Here is an 18,112-nt window from a genome sequence, read left to right as displayed (position 1 = left end):
TCAATATCTGAATATTTTTTATTCGAAGCCCTAAAAGAAGCCCACATGCAATTGGAGAATACAACATATAATCATTCAAAGAAAGCCCAAATATATGATCTTATCGTCTAAAAAGAACATTCATTGTGCTTTTTTTTTTTTTTTTTTTCGGTGGAAAGGAAGGCCATTCGTTGTTACAACTGAAACTCACTTGAGAAATTATAAATTCTAGCTCCATCCAAATCAAACCTAATGTGGGACTACATATGCTATACTCATTCAGGACGAAAAAGGCTATTATCACGTGAAACTTGGCTGAACATATGTATAATGCCCGTACCAGGGACAGGATTTTAAATCCAACACTGACAAATATCAAAATTTACCTTATTTATCAACGATAAATGCACTCTTAAACTAACATAAGCACCACAATATGTGTAACATATTGTTTTTTTTTTATCAAAACTAGCAAAATATTAATGTGTTTCCCTGACGATATACAGCTTCTGTTCATCATTAATCATGTCTACATCAATAATTTTTCCTCCATCTTCTGATAATATACAAGAACAACTTGAAATGTCTAGCTGCTCTGATGCTGCTCGGATAAGCTCTTCAATTGTATGCGGAACCCACAACATGATGCCGTGTTGTCGATGTTCTTTGGGATCCCATGGGTGGAAGGGGAATACCGTGCATTTTTTTTGGTGCACTTTATCTGTAGATGGCAACAGAAATTCAGTTTTTAACTCCCACTAGTTTTTCTGAGAAAGCAGCACAAAGAAAAGACTACTTAAAAGAGCTGTTAAGCAGGACACGGGAGAGAAAACCGATAAAAGAAAAAAAAAAAAGAACAAGATGATATCTACTTAGTATTCAAACTATGATTACACAGGTTGTTTGACGACAATCTAATACACTATGGAAAAGGCAAATAAAAAAGATCGAGGGTGTGGGTGGCAATGACAGTGAAATTCGGCATCTCACTACTAAATTATGGTTTAGTTTAAAAGGAAACCTGTTAGCGTTTTTTTTTTTTTTTTTCCTTTCTTTAATAAGCCCATCTGTTAGCTTAGTAAAAGCTAATCAAAGAGCTTTCCAATACCTGGGATTTCTTGAGAGCTATAGGGAAATTCTGACAACTGAGCCGACCTTGCATCTTCCAGTAGACGAATCAATTTCTTGTTTCCACACATTCGGCCTTCACTAATTGGGGTGTTTCCCCACCTACAGAGGACAAATGGCCAAAAAAAATTGATAAACCGTTTAAAATAGTAAAATAGACGGTTAAATTACCTATTAATATTATTCTAAAAGCTTAAGCTGTTAAGAAATAGTTTAGTTTATATAAGTAAATATTAACAATAAGCTGGTAAGAAATAGTGAATTTAAACATTCAGTTATATGCTAACACTTCCCTTCGTGTGGTCTAGACTCCAGACCCTCCCAAGTAGGGGTGTTCATATGGGTCCAGAACCCAGATAACCGGATATCCGGTTACGGGTTCCGGACCGGATTAAATCCGGACTGAAACCCGTATTATGAAAAATCGGGTATATGCGATCCGGATCCGGTATGAAATGCGGTTTATGTTTTAAGACACCGGGTACCGGTTTTGTACAAAATGAAAAGTGAAACCTACCCGTCTCCCAGCCGAACCCACTCTCTCTTCCATGTACCTCTCTCTCTCTCTCTCTCTCTCTCTCTCTCTCTCTCTCTCTCTCTCTCTCTCTCAATCCGAAGAAACCCTAGCCTCCCTCCCTCAGTGCCGATTGAAGACAAGGATCAAGATGGCCTCCCTTTCCTCCCTCAGTGCCGATCGAAGAAAAGAAAAAGGTAAGAAACTCTTTGAACCAGAAGCTTAAGTTGGCCAAACATGTTGACTATTTAATTGAAATGGGAGATGAAATGTAAAATCAATATTTGAACTAGGACCTTCGCTTTATACCATGTTTAATTACCAATTAACCTAATAATTTAAACTGATATGATTTGATCATTTAATTTATATTCTAACATAAACTACTTTAATTTATAGCCTAACATAAGCTAATCAACTGTGGATGAAAATATCTCATTCCTCTTTTCTTAAAAGGAAAGAAAATATGGCACCACAAACACTGCGAAAGGATGAAAACTACAACTGCCATGTATTGAAGGATCAAACAGCTTTTGTAAAGTGATCTACTGGAAGGATTCATCCATATCTAGTGTGGATCCGGCTTTTGTAAGAACTGCAAGTAGGCTCACTAGCTGAACTCTTGAACTTGCAAGTGTCCTAGAGGATAAAACCAAAAAGAAAGATGAATATTTGAATTGCACCTGTCCTTTGGGAAGACACTGGCTCCGGCTTCCAAAAGCAACTGTGCCATCAAATATAATCCTTCAGAGGCAGCTACATGAAGTGCAGTTCGATGATCATAGTCTCTGGAATTTGGATCTATTCCATAGGAAAGAACCCGTTTAAGAAAATCTGAATCCCCCTTTGCAACAGCCATACAAAGAAAACTACCAGGATTGTCAATCTCCAAGGAGGCCCCTTCTTTAGATAGTAAAGAAGCAATTCGATCATGCCCATTCTTGATGGCCTCAAGTAAAGGCGTATTCCCAAAATAATCTACAGAAAACGAATATAAGCCATGTGATACTATGACACCGTTAACAGAGTAAAACTTCTACAAAGCATAGCTGCATAGATATATTATAGTTTACCATATCAGAAAACTACCTCTAATGTTGATATCTACTCCTTCCTGAATAAGGAAAAGTGTGACATCTTCATGTCCTCTTGATGCTGCAAGATGCTGTTCAAATCAAAGGCCCGTCAGACTTGAGCACTGCTTTCTTTCTCCTCAAATTTTTATGATATAAATTTCTTTGATAATCCAAAAAATTTTCCCAACTTAAGTTGCTCCTATCACTGTGATTCCATGAATCTATCCCAGAAATAAACTTCAGTACAGCTATACAATTGCAGCGCCTTCTCTAATTGCATACTTGTATACGCACCAATTTACCATCACCCCACAACATATACAAACATCTGGCAAGACGTGCAAGTGTGTGCTTACATACAAAATGCATAATTTAAAAACTTATCTGGATGCTCCTTAATAGCAAAAGAGATGTGACACTCACCCTTTCTTTAAACTAATGTTGCAAGATAACAATGTAAACTATCAGGTGGGTGCCCAAATTTTGGATTTAATAATTTCAACCGCATGATTTTGTGCAAATCAAAGATCAGTGTCCCCAATACGAGCTAGATGAGATTACTTATGAGGCTCCAATCTACAAAATCAGAGCTGCTGCAATTAAGAATTGCAGAAGGAAAACACTGCTCTTCAATTGGAAACTAAAAATTCTCGGTACATGTCTCATAGCTAATTCCATCTCAAATGCACACATTCCTATAGGGAAATGCAGAAAAAATCTTTGCTTTTTTTACTTATGGACTGAATTCAATAGATAACGTAGGGTTTCAAAGACTTATATAAGGTTAAGGCATCTGCTATCAGTGGGAAAATTGCTGCAACATCTTAGAACAAAAGGGGTCCTTCTCTGAAATGCCACCAGTCAGAACTCATAAGGAGAAAAGGGAATATCAGCTTTCAAGGTTTAACAAAACATAATGGCAAACTCAAGAGAAAATCCATGGATTTGGGATTTGCTTTTGGATAAAGAATTCTAAACAGCTGCAGATCCAAGCATTCCAAATGCAATTTCAGCAACGGATCTGGCATAGAGAACTAACCGGCTAATTGATGCACAGCTAAGAGATTGCTTTGAAACCAATAAGTTAGCAAGAATGATAAAAACAATTGGGCAAATGGCATTCCATCTCCAGTATATAAATCATTCAATTTAAACTAAGAACAGTTTCCGTCAACTATTCCAAGATATTTTGATATACAATAAATCTTAGAGAACAAGGTGAAACAAAAGAGCAAACTGAAGTACAAGACAAGTCTGAAACATTATCAAGTAGTTCCATACCAAGGGTGACCTTCCATCATAATCTGTCTTGTTGGGATCACCTCCAGTTCGTATAAAACCTTTTAGCTGATACAGATCTCCATGATAAGCAGCACTATTCACCTTCAAAGCAAGCTCGGCTTCTTGTTTTCCAATATGAAATGTGATATCCGACTCCAATTGTTTAATTCGATTGCTATCGCTTCCCTGTAAATTATCGTCTACTTAGCATCTTATTGACGCACTAGAAAATCAATATCAAGTTTATACAAGATTTAAAAATTAAAAAAAAAAAAAAAAAAAAAAAAAAAAACCTCCTTGAATTGGGAAGACTGGTATTAAAATCTTTCTATATTCAATTCTAAACTCTGCTGCTGCTGGCAGAAATTTCAGGAATTAAGATAGAGTGTGGAATGCAAGAGTTAATTACCTCCAGAAGGTTGTTCAAGATTTTCCGACCATCATAAAAATATATATCTAGTACATTTGTGAAAGACTGTTTATCAAGCCGCAGAAGCCTGCAAAGTTCACAAACCCGAACTGTATAGGGTTGAGGAATGTTGCAAAGTATAGAAATTACTCCAAATGAGCTGTTAGTTTCTAGTAATGAAATAGTCTCTTCTATTCCATCTTCACCTCTGCCTGCCTCCTCCTGTACAGGAATAATTATGTTGGTATTGTAAATCTATGCTGGTTGAAAACGTCAGAATTTATATCCCAAACTTCTCAGAAACAACTTAGTGGAACATCACAATATATGTGGGCATAATGAATTGATCTAAAAAAAAAAAAAAAATTGAAAGAAGTTGACCCAGTGAACAACTCAGAGGATGTATATATAATGTATGCTTGTAACATTCTGAGACCTAGTGCAAACTAAAAGCTTTGTGCATCATGTTGAAACAATATAGGCAAGCCATTGTACTTTATGGAACTACTGTCCACGATTGCCTTTCTTTATCTTAGCGCCTCTAGAATGTATTTAGGCTTTTCTTTTGTATAGTTCCCGTGTATTAGGCTTTGCTTATTTCATTCTCATTAATATAATTGTTCTTTTACCTATCAAAAAAAAAAAAAAACAATATAGGCAAATAAACTACAATGATCTAGAGACTAGAGGTGAACACCTTTTTTTATTAGTAAAACAGACTAGAGATGACAATCTATTAACATGCTTAAGCATATATGCAGACTTTAGTATAATAGAGATATCTAAGAAATATTACAAGGGAAAAAAAAGAAAAGAAAACCATAATGTTCAACAAACGAAATGACCAAAAGTAATGACTACAGAATACAGAATCATACCAGCACACCATGACAGACGAAATACAGTTGATCTACCACATTTCCCTGTTCCATTATCACTTCCCCTGGGAGAAAAAACTCCTCATGGAGTCTAATAACCTGCAACATTAAATGAAAAAAATTCTGAATCACATGAAGCCAAGGATTTCAATGTAGCAAAGAAAATACTCCCAAGATTATGAAACATTAAACACCAATACTTGTGATCTTCACTCACACTCCCAATTTTCACCACCATTAATGTCAAAAGTTAACTAAAATTGAGGTAGCCTTTATAACACCATATCTATGCTAGAGCACTACATTGACATCCCTCTATCCACATTTTGGTACCTAGGTTGAAATATGTGACTTCTGACATCAAGAAATGAAACATGTTCTCAAACACAGACACACACAAACTTCAAGCCCATGCTGTGTTCATCTCATGTTTCAGAAAAGTTGCTATTTCCTGTCCCACCCAGGTTTGATGTCTGTGTCTGTGCTAAATAGCAATAAAAGTTGGTGTCCAAAAGAACTACAAATGACCCCAAAGAAAAATGAACTTTTCAATGATATCCTAGTGTCTAAATCTGATTTATATTATTAATGGCAAACAAAGACCATCATCTAGGGCAAATAGTGAAAATGAGTCGGTATAATATATAAAGATTTGTATAATGGCAAGAAAATGACTTACAATCTGGTTGATAAATTCTGAAGAGCATCCCTTAAAGAGAGGAACCTTTTCAATGTATGGCAAGTATAAAGTTTGGGAAATCTGCGAGGAAGAGTTGATCCATTTTGAGTAAATCAAACTGGTTGACAAAGTAATTCATTTCAATCAACCAACCGATGTGGGATATAAGAGGTTCAACATCAACATCAAGCCCAGTTTGAGACATGTAGGCTATTCTAGGTACTATCAAATTTCACTTAATGTTTCTTTGCAATGGGAAGCTAGCAGTTCCTTTCATTTAGTTTTCCATAGATCTAGAATCCAGGTGCACATACATACATGCATTGAGACACACACATATTATCACATACACACACCCCAACATATATTAATCTTCAATACAGACACATATTGCCCCACAAAAGTGGTGGAGCATGATATCTAATTCAACGCAATTTGTGTTGGGAACTGGTCGGAGACAGAGAAGATGATTCTAAATAAAAGGAGAGACGAAATTTAACGTGGTTCGGCAATTGCCTACGTCCACAGCTGCTGTAACTTTACTATGAAACAGTTTTTACAAAAACTCTCTCTGCTCACCCACTCTATTCTCACTTCTCTGCACCACTCTACACGCAGCACACACTCACTTATTTTCTCTCTACACTTGTCTGCACTACACACTCACCTCATCACAACACTTCTATTTATAATAAGGATGGGGAGTTGTCGGTGACAGTCAGCTGGAGCAGTTGAAAAAGGTGCAGCTGCACCTTTTGAATTCGGTGCATTCGGTGCTGAGATTTTCTTCTTCCTTTCGGTGCATTAAATGAGCATAGAATTTGGAGTAGCCGGTGCATGCAATGCATGACTCACTATTTTGTCTCCATTCTTAACAATCTACAACTTGGAGACAAATGAGTCTACATATCCTCATACTAACCATCACAGCAACTTCAAGTCATGCCTTTAAGTACTGAGGCCAACTGAAACTACACACAGTTTCAGTTTGTCAGCAGTAACTACTTTTGTGAGCATGTCTTCTGGGTTCCCTGTTCCTCTTATCTTCTCAAGTATCAGCTGTCCACTATCGAGAAGAGATCAGATAAAATGGTATCGCAACTGCATGTGTTTTGTTCTGGAATGAAAGGCTAGATTCTTTGCAAGAAAAATAGCACTCTAACTATCACTGTGCAGAATACTTTTTTCATTCTTCTTTCCTAATTCTTCCAAGAATGACTACAACCAAACCATTTCCTTCCCTGCTTCAATTATAGCAACGTATTCCGCTTCTGTAGTTGAGAGAGCAACAATCTTCTGTAACTTAGAAGCCCACGATACAGCTATACCACCCAGCGTATACACAAATCCAATAGTACTTTTTCTGCTGTCAACTTCATCTGCTAAATCAGCATCTATATATCCCTGTAGCTTTAAACCTGCTTTTGTAAAGTATAGTGATGTATCTGAAGAACCTTGTAGATATCTCAAAATCCACTTGACTGCTTCCCAATGCTATTTTACTGAATTACTTATATACCTGCTCACAACTCCCACTGCTTGTACAATATCTGGCCTTGTACAGACCATGGCGTACATAAGACTACCAATAGCAGATGCATAGGGTATTTTGTTCATGCATTCTTACTCTTCCTCCGTCTTTGGCGACTGATCCTTAATTAGTCGAAAGTGACTAGCTAAGGGTGTGCTCACTGGTTTCGCCTCGTCCATGTTAAACCTTCTGAGCATCTTCTTCACATACTCCTCCTGCGAGAGCTTAAGAGTATCATTAGCCCTGTCTCTAATAATTCTCATACCAAGAATTTGTTTTGCAGCACCCAAATCCTTCATCTCAAACTGCTTTGACAACTACTTCTTCAGTTTATTGATCTTCTCGATGCTTGACCCTGCAACAAGCATATCATCCACATACGACAGTAGGATAATATAAGAGTTGTCAAAATTCTTCATATAGCAACAATGGTCAGCCTGTAGTCTTGTAAATCCATTACTGCACATGAAGTTGTCAAACTTTCGGTACCATTGTCGTGGAGCTTGTTTTAGGCCATACAAACTCTTCTTCAGTTTGCAAACTAGATTCTCTTTTCCCTTCACTGAGAATCCTTGTGACTGGTGCATATAGATGTCTTCCTCCAAATCACCATAAAGGAATGCAGTCTTCACATCTAACTACTCAAGATGTAGATTCTCTGCAGCCACAATTGCCAACACTAGCTTGATCGTGGTCAATTTTACAACTAGGGAGAAAATGTCTGTGTAGTCGACATCTTCCTTTTGTTGAAACCCCTTCACGACCATTCTGGCTTTGTAGCGCTTGCTACCATTGTGCTCTTCCTTAATTCTGTACGCCCATTTGTTGTGCAAAGCCTTCTTACCTCTTGAAAACTTAGTTAGCTCCCATGTCTGATTTGACATCAGTGACTCCATCTCATCTTGCATGGCTTTCTCCTACTTGATCGAATCTTTAATTTGTAGAGTTTCATCATAACTTTTCGGTTCACCACTATCTGTTAGCAGGATGTAGTGTAGAGATGGTGAGAACCGCTGTGGTGGCCTGATCATCCTTGAAGATCTTCGAATAACAGTGAGTAGTGTACTTTGTTCGATCTGTGTATCATCATTCTCTTGATCCTCGTTCTGATCAATGTTGACTCGAGTAACATCAAAGTCAACAACCTCATATTTCTTTGGCTGCTCCTCAGGTTCAGCTTGTGACTTAGCTTTGTACAGAATCTGCTCATTGAATATCACATTTCTACTTCTGATGATTTTGCGATTTTTATCATCCCAAAATCAATAGCCAAATTCTTCATCACCATAACCGATGAAAAAATATTTTCTAGATTTGGCTTCTAACTTGTTACGATCAGTAGAATCTATGTGAATATATGATACACAGCCAAAAACTTTCAAATGGAAAAGATTTACCTTCTTTCCGCTCTAGACTTCCTCTGGTAGATCGAACTTTAAGGGAACTGAAGGTCCCCAGTTAATCAAATAGGTTGCAATGTTAACTGCATCAGCCCAAAAACATTCAGGCAATCCTGAATTCAGCCTCATGCTTCTGGCACGTTCGTTGAGAGTTCTGTTCATGCGGTCAGCTACGCCATTCTGTTGCGGTGTCTCGGGAATAGTCTTCTGAAATCTAATCCCATTTGCAGCACATAATTCTTTGAACCCTCCGTCGATGTACTCTCCGCCATTGTCTGACCTCAGACATTTCAACTTCAAACCTGTTTCATTTTCAACCATGGCTCTCCACTTCTTGAAAGTGTCAAATGTGTCAGATTTATTTTTCAAAAAATAAACTCATACTTTCCTGCTTGAGTCATCAATAAAGGAAATATAGTACCATGATCCCCCAAGATAAGCGACTGGGGATGGCCCCCACAAATCTGTGTGCACCAACTCTAACTTTGTAGACTTTAGAGTTTTACCATTTTTCAAGAAAGTAACATTTTTCTGCTTCCCAAAAAATGCAACCTTCACACATGTCGAAATCAGTTGATTCCAACTTTGGTAACTTCCCCTTGGATAATAGTGCTTTCATTCATTTCTCACTCATGTGACCAAGCCTTTGATGCCATAGGTTGGCATTTGTGTCAGCAATTGCAACAGTATCTCTAATGCTTGAAGTCATGTATAGAGTACCTGTTTTTGTGCCTCGAGCTACTACCATAGCTCTTTTTGTTATCTTCCACGTGCTACCGGTAAATAGTACCGAATGCCCATCAGCATCAAGTTGTCCTACAGAAATCAGGTTCCTCATGACCTTGGGAACATGTCACACCTTCTGTAGCAACCATGCACTTCCATTGGGCAGATTGATTCATACATCTCCCATGTCTTCGATTTCCAACGCTTCACCATCTACCAAGTAAAATTTCCCGAAATCACCAGTGACATAATTCTGCATGATTTCTCGGTATGCTGTAGTGTGGAACAAGGCTCCTGAATCTAACACCCAAGATTCAATTTGGTTGTCGACTGAAAGGAGTAAGGCATCTTGGAAGTCTTCTGTTGTGGCATTAGCAGAGTCATGCTCATTCTTCTTCTTTGATTCCTTGCAATTATTTCTAAAGTGGCCAATCTTGCCACAATTATAGCACTATACTTGTTTTCCGGACCTAGATTTACTTCTACCTCTTCGGGACTTTGACCTACCCCGATTTAAACTTTTACTAGCTGCTCCACCTCTCGTCTCGAGGTTTAAGGCAGAACTGGAAGTTGATGCTTCACCTGTATCTCTTCTGCGAACTTCCTCGCTAAGAATATGGTCCCGAATATCTTGATATTTCATCTTTGTTTTGCCATAAGAATTGCTAACAGCTGTTCTCATGGCCTCCCAGCTTTTTGGCAATTGAGCCAGAACAATCAGTGCACTTACTTCATCATCAAATTCAATCCCCAATGAAGCTAATTGATTGATGATGGTGTTGAACTCATTCAGATGCTGAATAACTGGAGTTCTTTCTGCCATTCTACATCAAATGCACTTTGTTATTGGCTGATGGCTGCTCGTACATGTCTGATAGAGCCTTCATCAAATCTGCTGTGGTCTTTTCCTTTCCCACATTGTGTGCAACTGATCTTGACAGTGTTATCGAATGACTCCCAAAACTTGTCTATCAAGAAAACTCCAATCTTCATCGCTCATGTCATATGGTTTTCTTCCTAGGAGTGGAAGATGTAGTTTCTTCCCATAAAAATAATTCTCTATCTGCATTCTCCAGTAGGCAAAGTCTGTACCGTCAAATTTCTCGATACCAGCATCTTTAGCTTCTTCTCCAGCCATAACTTTACAAATGAGTTCAAATTTGAACAAACAAATATCACCGTTGCGTCCGAAACACTTAAATTAGCTGGAAACGAGTCCGAAATCGTCAAAATTAGATCAAAATTGAGTTTAAACAGGCCAAAAAAGTTTCGGCCAACCAGTGTGACATGTGGCAGGATGACTTCGGCTCGGCTCAGGAACACGGCTCGGCTCAATGTCTGGCGTGCGGGTCGGAGCAGTCTGGATCGAGTATGGATCCAGATTGGGTTGCATGATTGGGCTGATCCGTCTTCAACCTCATATTCGCGCGTGCGCGTGGGAGGCGCGTCAGGCGTTACTCATTCATTGGCGTGTGTGGCACGTGAGTATTACTCTTTGCTCCGTTCAAGATGAAATTTCCACCAGAATTTTCGTTTCGATCTGAGGAATCTAGTGGTACCTTCAAAACTTGATTTCGATCAAGTTTCAAGAATGAGTTTTTCGAAAATCACACTCGGTCCTTCAACATGCTCTGATACTAGTTGTTGGGGACTGGTCGAAGACAGAGATGATTCTAAATAGAAGGAGAGACGAAATTTAACGTGGTTCGGCAATTGCCTACGTCCACAGCTGCTGTAACTTTACTATGAAACAGTTTTTACAAAAACTCTCTCTGTAAACTCTCTCTGCTCACCCACTCTATTCTCACTTTTCTGCACCACTCTACACGCAGCACACACTCACTTATTTTCTCTCTATACTTGTCTGCACTACACACTCACCTCATCACAACACTTCTATTTAGAATAAGGATGGGGAGTCATCAGTGACAGTCAGCTGGAGCAGTTGAAAAAGGTGCAGCCACACCTTTTGAATTCGGTGCTGAGATTTTCTTCTCCCTTTCTGTGTATTAAATGAGCATAGAATTTGAAGTAGCTGGTGCATGCAATGCATGACTCACTATTTTGTCTCCATTCGTAACAATTTGAAGTTACCCTTACAATTAGAGAGGGAACTTTCATCAATACATTTTAAGTATATTAGTTTTCTCTATTTTAGCTGAATGTGTTTACCATGCGTAAATGTAAGTAGTCCAAAAAGTATCTGATATTTTCCAGAATTATAAAATTAACTTTTTCGCAATGGACACGTTTGAGGAGTATCAGGTGCATATCGAAGAGTATAAAATTACGGCTCCCTTAAAAGTACCAGTGCTGCACAGTGTGCAAGTTTTAAGACGATGGGCACATAAAAGATGCAGTTGCTGACTGAGTCAAACGACTGATCAGTCAACCCGTACATCACATTAACAAATGCCATCAAAATAGTATCCGGTCTTGGGTAAATGTAGAGGACTGAAAACATAAACCAAAAAAATGAATACTAAACAATAAGAACTGTAAAAAAGTCTGACAGGAAAGCATTGCCAATAATCAGCTATCAAAAAGATTAGATAGCTATTCTAGTGCTTATATTCATCAAAATGGGGGGAAATTTTGACGTTATCTTTCGTTCTACTTTACCTTTGCTCGGATAGACATGGGGATATCCTGAAGAACAGCAGCTTCAGTGTAGCTACTCTCATACTGTAGGCGCAAGTGGCCTTTGATTTGACTACGGATGTCCCTACCAAGTCCATTTCTGTTCATATATTTGATGATATCTGTCATTTTGTCCCTGAACTGTTCTGTCTTTGATCCTTTTACAATCAATGCTGTCATGTTACCAATCAAATAAGCGCCAAGAACCATGTCAAAAGAAACATATATCATGATGAATATCATTTCTCTCATATTGACTGCGTGAATATCTCCATAACCTGCCATAGAAAGAGGCATTACTATAAGCACAATGGGAAAGTTTGCGAAGTTTCAATTTGTATAAAATTTCCAATAAACTTCAATTAAATGCCACTTAAAGCACCAAAGGAGAACTGCTTCTTATCAAGCGCAAAATAACTAAGTGGCCAAAAATGAATTTGTTCCTTGATTGGAAATCAAACTGTTAAAACTCTTAATTACAATGTAATATATATATGTGCATTTATCATATATGACGCAAGTTTTATCCGTTTTACTCCTATATTTAATATCCAAATGAGTAAATGGCTGTAGTATAATGAACTGCTTTATTGTTACTGTCATGGCATTCTTTTTTACTTTTACATATGAATCTTTTGACTCGAATCATAGGCATAAAAAAATTTCATTTTTGTACTCACTATTCCCTCCTTAAATTGCCTTTAAACTATGGCCACCAAAAAAAAAAAAAATCAAGCCTGATGCTTCATTGTAAAGTAGAAGTTCATACGTATTCGAGTAACGCACAAAAAAAAAAAAAAATTAGTGCACAGTCAAAACTTTCATGCCTCCTTCTACAGTAGTAGCCAATGTAACATCATTTGATTAACACAAAAAAATAAAAAATAAAAAGAGGACAGAAAATAAATACTTTCCTTGTAATATTTTGGTTAGTCTTTTACTTAGATCTTCGGGTTAGTCCGCAACAATTTTGCAGGAAGTTCGTTAAATATGCAAATTTGCAGACCCCACAGCATTTTATCAGTTTTCTATAGTAGATTTATGCAACTCATGATATGGCAAATGTCACAAAACACTATCACTTTTTTGGTTTTATTCATTGACATAGAAGTGAAAAAAATTAACTTACCAACCGTGGCCATGGTAACAATTGCAAAATATAATGACGTTGTGTAGCGCTTCCAAAGGTCAATCTCTCTGAATTGTGCATAACTATAGTCACCCAACTTTAAACTTCCAATCCATGTGTAGCCCTCTTCAGAAGGAGGCAGAGTGGTGGCCAGATAATAAAAGATGCAGGCTGCTGTATGTGTGCAATAGAGTTCAACGGCAAGAAGTTTTATAATCCTGGTAAACATGTAATTGATACGTATATCCTTCTCCAAGTTTTGAAAAAATACAGTGACTTTACGGACCCGACTTAACCTGATCCATAGAAGGTACCTCACTTCCTCCCTTCTTCCGCAAGCCTGTTCAGAACAGATAGCTCAAAATGATTACAGAAAGAGCAACAACTTAAAAAAATATTTTGTAAAACATTATCCATGAAATCTAGAAATCTGTAGAAATTGTTGTACACAGCCATCCGAACATAAAGATTTCTTTAGAAGTACTAAACAAGAAGAAGTCAAAGCAGCAGTCCCCCTAAAAGTAATCTGGAAGCCTTTTTATCCTCTGCTTCTCCCTTACTTTATGTCTTATCTTTTCTTCTTTATATCATATCTTCACTTTTTTCATGACACTATTTTCCTTCCTCACTATTTGTCCCCTCCTTCCTTCTCTCTTTCTTCCATTTTGATAAGTCCCTCACATTGGACTGGGCTTGGAAACCCAACATAAGCCTGGGATATTATATCCTCCACATTGCATTTGACTAATTATGTTTTATTTTACCGTACAGCAAATGTACTTCATACTTATAAGTAAACACTATCGAGGATAAGATTTATGAATTTTTTTTTCAGTCCAAGTTATTAATCCATTAAGATTTACATTGCAGTTAATTAGCACAGAATTGAAGTCATTTGTTGAAATCCAACCCATATAAAATTAGGGAAAAAAACGAGTAATCCTCTCATTTCCATCACCATTAATAGAGTGGGCAGGTCACAGTCTAATGCCCGCAACTATCAATCTTTTCATGCTTAGAATGTTATGAGAATAGTCAATTGATCTTTCCGAACTCCACAATACAAATTAAAGTAGGAAAATTGAAAGGTTAAAAAAATAAAAAATAAGGGCTTCGAAAGAAACCAAGGAAAAAAAAAAAAGAATAACTGTGGAAGTTAACTCGGTAGTGTCAGATGTTCTTCCACGCGCATGTGCTTTCAAAACAAAAAACAAAATATAAACTTTAGTAAGATGATGGTAGAAACATGGCAAATGCCAAATATACCAGAGGACAAAGAAAACATAATAATGTCTTGAAATATGTAGAATTTATCAAGTACTAAAAGCGAGAAAAAAGAAGTGATAAGAGATAAGAGATAAGAGTACAGATAGAAAGAGGGATACCTTGTAGATAATGTCCCAAGGCATACAACCAAGGAGATCAATGCTAAAACTAGATTTCAAGTACCTGCAACCAAGAATTTAAACAGCGAAGACAATATCACAGCTGTTAACAGAAGCAAAACGTATTCATTAGTAAATCTAGAACATAATTATGATCATATAATCCCATCTATCATATCGTTATATTCCCACTAAAGTCAGGCCATTTTAGCCAGAGTGCAAGGATTAGGACTCACTTTTCAAACTTTCCAATGTGAATGAACAACTTCAGAGTTCATTAGCTCAGCATTTTTACGGTCTTCCCAAGAGAGAGAAAGAGAGCATTTAATTTCGCTAGAATTCTTCCTCTGCTATAAATGGTGAAGGGGTGTGCAATTTTTAAGATAGATTAAAAATGGATCATAATATGATTAAAAAAATGGATCATAATGTTTTAAAGCCGGTCCTTATTAATCGAGCTCATGCTTACACGTCTAAGAACCGAGGGAATCGTGGAGGGAAGAGAAAACTGACCTGATTGCTATTGGGGTGCGCTTATAGACCATTCGGTACGTCCGGATGTCTCTGTAGGCCACAAAGAACTGTAAAACAATATCCACAAGGAAAGCCATCTGCCCAACAATGTCCAGTATAAAAAGATCATCGCGCAACCCCCGAAAGAACCCAAACTCCATGGGTGTGAAAAATGACGAGTACAGTGCCCATACCAGTATGAACTTTGTCCATGCCCTATACCACCTGCATTGAACTTCGATATATGCTCAGTTTTCTTTTCGTTTCATTAACCATACAAGTGCGTTAATGCCCACATTATGAAACACACGAACGTAGCATGAAAGACGTAATAGAACTTTGCTTTATTAAATTGAAAAACGAAAAGAACTTAGCTTTATTAGTCAAACAGTGAAGCAATGACGTACTGTACTATTAAGAGGAAATAGCCAGCGGCCGAATGGCGACTTATTTGAACCGGAGTGGTATGGGTGGTACAGGGCCGAAATACATCATAAAGTACATGGGCTATAGATGATATCGGGTCATCTTCCAGTCTCTTATAACTACGTTTGTTACCCAAGAAAAAGAGAATGACTTGTAGAATGAACAGAAAAGAGGTGGCCGACAGCCACTCTAATTGTCTTCATTCGATACGCCTTTCTGACCTTCACACGGCCAACCCGGTCCCAAACTGGATTTCGCCATGATAATCCTAGCCCAATTTGTAACGAGGCTAACTCAAAAATCAGATAATCCTCAGGGGAAAAAAAAAAATTGTTATATAAAACAACATAATTAGAAAGTCTCTCTTAAGAAAGTCTAGCAAATGCCTTAAAAAAGACGGGAAGAAAGAAATTAACCCAATTGATTTCTGAAAGAAAGCCTATGTTTTGGTTACTGTATTCTTTCTATTTTTTTAATTTTTTGCTTAAGTGTTCACTATTTCATTATTTAGTATTTACCATGTTGAATATCACTAGAGGGGTATGATTTCAAACTCCTTATTTATACTTGTATTATCGATTTCAGGCTAGACTTACCTCTCCGTTTTTGTTAGTTCAACCAAAAAAATAAAAAAACTGCACGAGGAGCAATAAACAAATTATTTTTGGGCCTTAGGCCCATGTTTTCCACTGGCAGCCCAGACTAAACAGTTTGAGGTTTGGACACACGGGGAAGAAGACCGATGCTAGCTAGTATTGCAGCCACAGACTCACAGTCTCTGTCAATGGGTCCTCATCTAAAAAAGGGTCCACCAGCGACAACTAAGCCTTATAGGCTTACACCATGACCATGACCCAAATATTATTCAGTCTGCAAAGGCAAATCCACCTCGTCCACCCCGTATACCCTCCCGCCGTTCGATTTCCTCAGATTTTTGAAGTCAAAACCAAATGACAACGACCTGCTCAATGCTGATTCCCCAACCAAATCTTCGGTAGGTCTCATCCGGTACCTTCTTCTTTCGATAATATAAAAATGAAAGCGAGAGAGAAATAGAGAGGGAAGTGGAGGCGGTACCGGCTATCGGGGTGGATGAAAAAACCTCGAGAGAGGTCTCGGATGCCGTGGAAGAGGCTTTCGCGACTGAATATGCGGCGAGTTGACTCGAGCCCGAACTCGTTCGTGATCAGTTTGAACCGACTTGCACGCGACGAGTTGATCCGGTCCCTCAGCTCCTCCAATTCGTACTTTTCCCCATCCTCCTCCACCCGTTCCTCCACCTCCTCCTCCTCTTCCTTCTTCTTCGCCGCTCTTCCCGGCATCTCCTACAAAGCCCGAATCCGATTCTAACCAGGACTCCGTACGAACGGTTCTGTCATGAACAGCACGCGGTCGAAACTCCCTGCACAAGTAAGAAATCTGCGCATTGATGACCTACTACTACATCTTCGAATATTAAATACTAGTTAGATTAGAACCAGGGAACTATACACAAATCTCTCACATTATCCAAACGAAAAAAGAAAACGAAATTGGAGGGATGGAGCAGTGTTAACCGTGCGTATACCTTTTGGAGAAATGGCAAACCAAAAAGAAAAAGAAAAAGAAAAAAGAAAAAAGAAATAAGGATCACGAGGGAAATGGGAGCGGCCAGCGACGTCTAAAACGGCTTCCCGTTTGGTACAAATATTGCTACGCAGCTTTACCCGGAGATCCTGAGGTCCACAATTATTGGTTTGAAATTTAGGAAGAAAAGAAAGTGACAGAAAGATTGAGAAGATGAGAAGGTACTCGCTGCTGGGCTGGCCTCCGTCAGAATTTATCTAATGCTAACGTCTATCCACATTATTAGTTTTTAAATTGATTTTTTTATTATTAATATTACTATATTAGTCTTCTTTGAAGAAAATAAATATTAAAATATGATAAATCAATCATCAATCATCTTAATCGAAGATGATACAATTTCAGACAGAAAATTATAAACAAAATAAAAAAATAAAAATAAAAATCAACTTTTGAAGAGGAGTGTTACGAATACTATAATTTTACGCAAAATATTATATATATTGAGCAACAGTATTATTTTTTTATATTTTTTTAATTTAAATTATAAAATACTATGAGCAAGTTGTTATAAAATACTAAGAAATCATTGAAAGTTATAAAATACTCAATACAATATTTTTGTCTAGGGTGGTGTGCGGTCTAATTTGCTAAAAACATTATAAACGGGTGACAGAAACTTGTTTTTATGTTGAACAATGGAAATAGAATATTTACCCGATATAAATGGTATGGAGGCCAAGAATGAAGATTCCAATCAGTTGTTATATTTAATTGTGATTTAGACGGTAAGTTAAGATAAAAGTTAAAAAATATATTGGTAGAATATTATTTTTTAACATTATTATTATT

At 37.5% G+C, this 18,112-nt stretch overlaps 1 protein-coding gene across 8 annotated transcripts; it reads right to left on the bottom strand.

Moving 5' to 3' along the window:
- Positions 1-276: 276 nt before the first annotated feature.
- LOC122302927 (potassium channel SKOR) lies at positions 277-17,480 on the bottom strand. 8 transcript variants are annotated; one of them, XM_043114400.1, is made up of 15 exons: positions 17,262-17,478; positions 16,772-17,096; positions 15,269-15,493; positions 14,756-14,819; positions 13,667-13,710; positions 13,371-13,588; positions 12,224-12,519; positions 5,945-6,025; positions 5,266-5,364; positions 4,388-4,609; positions 3,979-4,164; positions 2,711-2,786; positions 2,305-2,599; positions 1,088-1,209; positions 277-700 (listed from the first exon to the last, which is right to left on the bottom strand). In XM_043114400.1, exons 2-15 carry the CDS (start codon positions 17,014-17,016, stop codon positions 459-461), a joined length of 2,415 nt encoding a protein of 804 aa, XP_042970334.1. In that variant the 5' UTR covers positions 17,017-17,096; positions 17,262-17,478; the 3' UTR covers positions 277-458. The 8 variants fall into 8 exon arrangements, 7 of the variants coding, with proteins under 7 accessions (XP_042970334.1, XP_042970335.1, XP_042970332.1 ...); XM_043114401.1 differs by having other exon boundaries at positions 13,371-13,710; positions 15,269-15,366; positions 15,463-15,493; positions 17,262-17,477; XM_043114398.1 differs by having other exon boundaries at positions 13,371-13,710; positions 17,262-17,477.
- Between the last annotated feature and the right edge of the window lie 632 nt (positions 17,481-18,112).

The sequence above is a fragment of the Carya illinoinensis genome, chromosome 3 (assembly GCF_018687715.1).
Source record: "Carya illinoinensis cultivar Pawnee chromosome 3, C.illinoinensisPawnee_v1, whole genome shotgun sequence".
Taxonomy (NCBI): Eukaryota; Viridiplantae; Streptophyta; class Magnoliopsida; order Fagales; family Juglandaceae; genus Carya; species Carya illinoinensis.
This window is presented reverse-complemented; position numbering and strand designations above follow the sequence as displayed.